General features: G+C 51.9%; 1 protein-coding gene across 1 annotated transcript in view; it reads left to right on the top strand.

Annotated features, from left to right (window-relative positions):
* RAI2 (retinoic acid induced 2) overlaps nt 1-5,648 on the top strand; it is a 45,451-nt gene extending 39,803 nt beyond the window's left edge. Inside the window, exon 2 of the mRNA XM_075034673.1 lies at nt 3,473-5,648. Coding sequence (XP_074890774.1) covers nt 3,578-5,248 — 1,671 coding nt within the window. The 5' untranslated portion in view covers nt 3,473-3,577 and the 3' untranslated portion in view covers nt 5,249-5,648. The remainder of the gene's footprint in view (nt 1-3,472) is intronic.
* Nucleotides 5,649-6,000: the final 352 nt, after the last annotated feature.

Raw genomic sequence — 6,000 nt, forward strand, 5'->3', positions numbered from 1 at the left:
TGAAATTAATTGATTTTCTGGCACTGAGGTGTGGTAGACAGAGGAAACTTAAAACAATTTCACTGGATTATATTACCTTCATTTGTGTATATTAGGTACATGAAACTTGTTTTAAAAACTGAGTAACTCTGAATAATGTATGTGCAGTGAAGCAGCAATCTTAACCAGCCCCCCCCCCAAACCCCAAACCCAGCGCATGTTTCAGGTTGATTTTTTATTATAGGAGAAATATAGTATAGCTATCACTGTTAATACCAACACTGAAACATCACTTTAAAGTCATCTCCATGTTGACTTACGGTTTTGTACCTTGTACTCAGTGTACGTAGTATAAAAGAGGAGTCCAGGAACTACAAAACACCTCTTTGGACAACTTCAAACTGTCTCTTGATCCCAGATCTTCAAATGTTTCCTCTTTTGAGGCTTGGGGACTTGGATCCTTTTCACTCAGTCTGCTTACTGACCTTGATAATATGTGTTTAGTGGAATACATCTTTAGCAGCCCTGGGATTGCCTCCCAGGTGAAACTGAAAATTGCCTTACAGGGTGCAGGAGGCAGTTGTGCTGGGACTCCGCTGTACCTGGCAGCTGGCTACCGCCAAGCTGCAGGCTGCGGGCAGGATCGTGAAATATTTTTGTGTGTGTGTGTATATATATATGTGTATGTCTTTTTTTTTTTTTTTTTTTTTTTTGTAGCGATCACATGCTCAAGAAGCAGGTACACTGGAAGTAAGGAAAACTTCCACATAGGAAAGGTGAGGGGGGAAAAAACCCTCACCCCAAACCCATAAACCTGGGTTGAGGGCTGCATCTCACCTTTCTCGTCTTCTCCTTCCCCTCACACAGTGGGGCCCTCCCAGAGGCAGTGTAGGGCCACAAGCTCAACAATCTGTATTTATAGATCCCAGAAATATGTAGGATTCAGTGTGGAAAACAATATTTAACTATGCTTTAAAAAAAACCAAACAACCAAGCCCACGGGCATTTCTTCAAGGTGTCTGATGGTGATAGATGAGCTCTTCTTCCCCTCATCTAGATATTTCCTCTGCCTGCAGCCCTGTCACCTTTTAAAGCAGCAATGGGGGGATTTTATTACGGTTTATACTTTCATCTTCATCCGTGATCTGTCTCCCTCTCCATGGGTCTGTACAGCATGCTAATCCCTCAAGTCTCTTATGCAGCATAATTTTCATCTTAATTTTTCTATTTCTCAACATTAAATGGGTTTGCCAGGGGAACAGGGGTCATTTCCTGTCCCTGCCAGATCGTTAATTCTCTATGAAAACACCGCGATCTCACGCTTCTCAAGCAAACAGAAACATCGGGAAAAGCCAGTGTTATGTGCAAAATACTCAGCTGTGCTGCAGCAGCTGGAGGAGCAAAGATGCTGGTGTATGCTGCAGAGACCACAGGGTTTTAAAATGGTCATTTTAAAAACAGGGAGAGATTATATGAGAGCAGCAGAAAATGACTTTTTAATTCCTTAAAACAGAAACAACAACATCTATTTTTTTTCAGCTTGCATCTGCTGAGTGGTCTCCTCATTGTCTTTATTTTTAGAAATGATTGCTCTTCCCTTCCCTCCCCCCGCCTCCCCCAAAAAACCCAACCGGTGCAATTTTTTTTATACTGACTCTTGTCACTTTCTGAATAAGGGATTTGATTTTTGGTCTTTTTTTTTCGGTGCTTGGGCACCTCTGTCTGCCTGTAATCTGTCTCAGCCGAAGCTGGAAAAGGAAACAAAAACCCCTCAACCCTGTATTTGTGAATGCTTTCTGCAGAACATTTCATGAGATGAGAAAAATCCAGAGTTATTCTCCTTAAGCCAGCAGTGGGAGAGGAAAAGAAATGACTCATCTGTTTACTTTTAAAAATCCTTTTTAAGAACTCAAACGCGTCTGATAAATTATTAGCATTTTACCCAACCAGCCTCTGCTATTAACTCCTGGCATTTCTGTAGTCTTGCGCTCACTGTAGCATCTTGCTGCCAAATCCAAGGATTTACAAGTCTCAGGAGAGACTTGGGAGATTTCCCGCTTCCCTGCCTTGGCCATTTTTTAGCCTTTGTTTGTGGAGGTTTTTTTTTTTTTTTTCTTTTCTTCCCTTTTCCCTGTCCCCTTTGCAGGTTTGCCAGTATTACAAACATCTATGCGAGCAAATAATTTCTGTAAGCGTCAGAGCCAGCGGAGCTCTTCGTGTGCTCTCAGATGCAGACACATCCCCAGGCTGGGAGTCCTTACCCATCCAATTTCGGAGCGGCACTGCCCTCCCTATCATCCCAACGCCAGCGTGCCAGCCGGCCTGCAGCGATGGCACACGGTTTGCTCGTAGGGAGCAGGATTCAGCCACGTGCAGGTGAAAAATGTAAATTTTGGGTGTGCCAGTGCTTTCCTGTGGTAACGGAGCTGAAACCGGACAAGTTTCCATGGTGATTACTACTATGGCAGGATGCGCCACACACTTTGGGAGAGGCACGGGCGGTGCCAGGCGGAGCGGCCAGCCCCCAGCCAAAGTCTGCTGGTGGCAGCTCGCGGCGTTGAAATTATTTATCGTTCTAAATAAATGCATGCGCAGCGCCATTAATTTGCTGCTTTTTTTGGGGGTGGGGGGGGAGGGTGTGTAGTCTTTCTAGGAAATAGGCTGGAAATTTCACCGCAATCATGAATAGAAACCATCTCTGCCCTTTTTTAATTGCCATTTGCTTGGTTAATGTGAAGGGTTGGGCTGTCAAAATAAATTTGCAGTTGCTTTGATTTTTTTGTTATTCCTTGGGTCTTTAATCAATCAGCTGCTTGGTTCACACTACTGTCTCTCTCTAGCTCTGTGGCAGGGTGAGGGCTGGGGTTTGGTTTGGTTTTGCTTTGCCGTTGCCTGGCCACGCTCCTTTCTCACCCTGCACACGGCAGTTTCGGAGGTGCCGTACGCACCGTGCAGCGCGCGCCTGCTTGTGTTTAGTAAATCCCACCGGGATGAAAAAGGGCCAAGTACTACAGGGGAACCGAGTACCCTTCGCCCAGGGTGGAACATTTCTTAGCAGCGCTGTTTTTAGAAATGTTTGTTTTGGGGGCCTTTGCTTGAGTTAAAACAGCACGCTGTTGCTCGGCTCTGCTGTGCACTGTCATTTACGTGAAGCTTTGTTTAAAAACGTGAAGCGGATGGCCCAAGTCCTTGTTCATCAGGCTGCGTACTGGGTGGAGGGGGGGGTGCTGGCTGCAGGCAGTCCTTGAGGCCTTTTACATTATCTGTGTTTACAGCTAAATAGAAGTTCCTCAAAACTCTTCGTACAACACTCGGGGATGTATGTATATCCAGCATCACTGTATATATAGTACACTGTCTTACGGAGCCGTTAGCCTGAAGCATGGAAACGTTTAGCAGCTTTTCTTTGGCGATGGGGTCTTTAAAGGCAATTGCAAATATTATTTTAAGGAGGAGATTTATGCGCTGCCTAAAACATGTTTCTGGCTCGCAGGCCAAATTATGTCGGTGCCGATGCTCCCGGCAGCCCGGAGCCGCCGCGGGTCCCGCTGACAGCGATGTAGAGGCGGCGCCGGCAGAGCCCGAGAAGCCCCGCGACATGGAGGAGCTGTACAAGGACGCCCCGAACCTGCCCATGGATGTCACCAGCCCGCCCTCGGCCATGGCCAACAACAAGCTGGAGAACGGGGTGGCCCAGCTGATCACGGCCGAGGCCTGGAACATCAACTCGGCCGACCTGATGAAGAAGGCCCTGTCCCCGCTGGTGACGGTCCCCGCGCCCTCCATCCTGACGCCGCCGGCCGAGTCGCAGAGCGGGGTGGCCCTGAAGGTGGCGGCCACCGTGCTGCAGCCCATCTGCCTGGGGGACAGCCCCGTCGTCCTGCCCATCCACCTGCAGGTCGCCGGCAGCGCCGCCCCGCAGATGCCGGCCACCGGCGCCGCGACCCCCTACGTCATGACCACCCAGGGCCCCGTCCCGCTGCCCGTCCTCCTGGAGCAGCACGTCTTCCAGCACCTGAACTCGCCCCTGGTGCTGCCCCCGGGGGCCGCCTGCCCCGCCAGCCCGCTGCACGCCGGCCTCTTCCCCGCCACCGCCGCCCCCCCCGTCGGGCAGCCCCAGCTCCTGGACCCCAAGCCCTCCGGCCAAGCGCAGGAGCCCGTCCTGCCCCCCGTCTTTCAGACGCCGGGCTTCGCTGCCGTCCTCCAGGACCTGTTTCCCTCGCAGGGCGCCCTGGGCTCGGCCCCCTGCCAGCCCCCCCCCGACTACGCCGCGCTCCCGCCCCAGGCCTTCAGCTCGCCCCTCTCCCCGCTGGTGCCCCCCGCGACGCTGCTGGTGCCCTACCCCGTCATCGTGCCCCTGCCCGTCCCCGTCCCCATCCCCATCCCCGTCCCCATCCCCGTGCCCCACGGCGCCGAGGCCAAGGCGGCCCCCGACCCGCCCAAGCCGCCGCTCTTCGCCCCCCACTCCTGCAAGGGCACCCAGACCCCCCTGGAGAAGGAGGAGACGAAGCCCTTCGACCTCCTCCACCCGCGGGAGCTTCCCCAGCTGAGCCGCCACACCGTCATCAAGATGGGCGGCGAGAACGAGGCGCTGGACCTCTCCATGAAAGGGCCGCCCGCGCCTCGGGCCGGCGAGGCCGCCCCGCCGCCGCCGCCGCCCGAGGACGGGGCCCTGGACCTGTCCCTCGCCTCCTGCCGCAAGCCGGCGGGGCCCCTCGGGGAGGCGGCCGGCACCGGCGCCGCCGCCGCCGCCGAGGCCGGCGGTCACCCCGCGCCGGACAAGCTGCCTGGCCCCGCCGCCCCCTTCGCCCCCTGCAAGCCCCAGGAGGCGTCGGGCAAGGCGGAGGGCCGGGGGGCGGCCGGCGGGCCGGCCGAGCTGCTGCGGCAGCCGCAGAAGTGGCTGGTGGAGCAGGCGGGCAGGGCGGGCTGCGAGCCCAAGGCCGGCAACAACATCGAGATCGTCAGCACCTCGCAGACAGCCAAAGTCATCGTCTCCGTCAAGGACGCCGTGCCCACCATCTTCTGCGGCAAGATCAAGGGCCTGTCGGGGGTCTCCACCAAAAACTTTTCCTTCAAAAGGGACCTGCCCCAGGACTCGGTGCTGCAGTGCTACGACGTGAAGAGCCCGCCCGAGCCCCGGGACAGCGCCGAGGCCCTCAGGAAACCCGTCAAAAACAGGAGCGTAAAGCTAAAGAAAATGAACTCGCCGGAGATACATATTCTTCCAATCAAGAAGCAACGGCTCGCTGCCTTTTTTCCAAGAAAGTAAATTATGGGTTTTTAGAATTTTAAGATTATTATGAGGAGAAGAAGAAAAAAATAAAAAAAAAGATGCACTTGGTTTTAAACTCATTTAAAACTTTAAACTATCTTTGTAAGTTATTTTTGGGGGAAGGGGGAGAGGATCGGATGGAGAGTCCCTATAAGCTGGGTTGGTTTGGTTTTTTTTTTTCCTTTCCTTTTTTTTGTTATCGAATTTTGACTTTTCATGGGAAACTGAATAAAAAGCAACCTATTTTTCAAGCAGATTGCACATTTTGCAGCTTTAATGGAGTAATGGACGAGTCAGAGGGGTAAGAGCTATTTTCACTGCCATAAAGTGCTTTGATGATGTAATTCTTCATAACGGTCGGAATGGAAATTTCAAAATAAATGTTTGTACGTGCTAATTGGTCGCGGCATTCTTTGTCATTTCTAACTTGCTTTCAGTATACAGAGAAGGTTTGGCAAGAAGTCTGTAAACTGTAAAGCGTTGCAACTGACTTGTGATCAGCTTAAAATGTTAAGAAAAAATAGCAGGCTAAGAAAAATTATATTGTTCTGCAGCACTGTTAGAGAGCACATCACGACAGACACTAACGATGCGCCCAAACGAGCTTCCAGAGAAGCGAGAGCAAGAGCAAGCGAGCAGTACAGCCCAGTGTGCACCTAATGCCAGCTTCATTGCGAGAGACCTGTAGGAAACAGTCTTAAAATATTAAATAATGTTGTTAGTCATTTAAAAGAGAAAAGCCTAAAAGT

This window comes from Buteo buteo, chromosome 8 (assembly GCF_964188355.1).
Source record: "Buteo buteo chromosome 8, bButBut1.hap1.1, whole genome shotgun sequence".
NCBI lineage: Eukaryota > Metazoa > Chordata > Aves > Accipitriformes > Accipitridae > Buteo > Buteo buteo.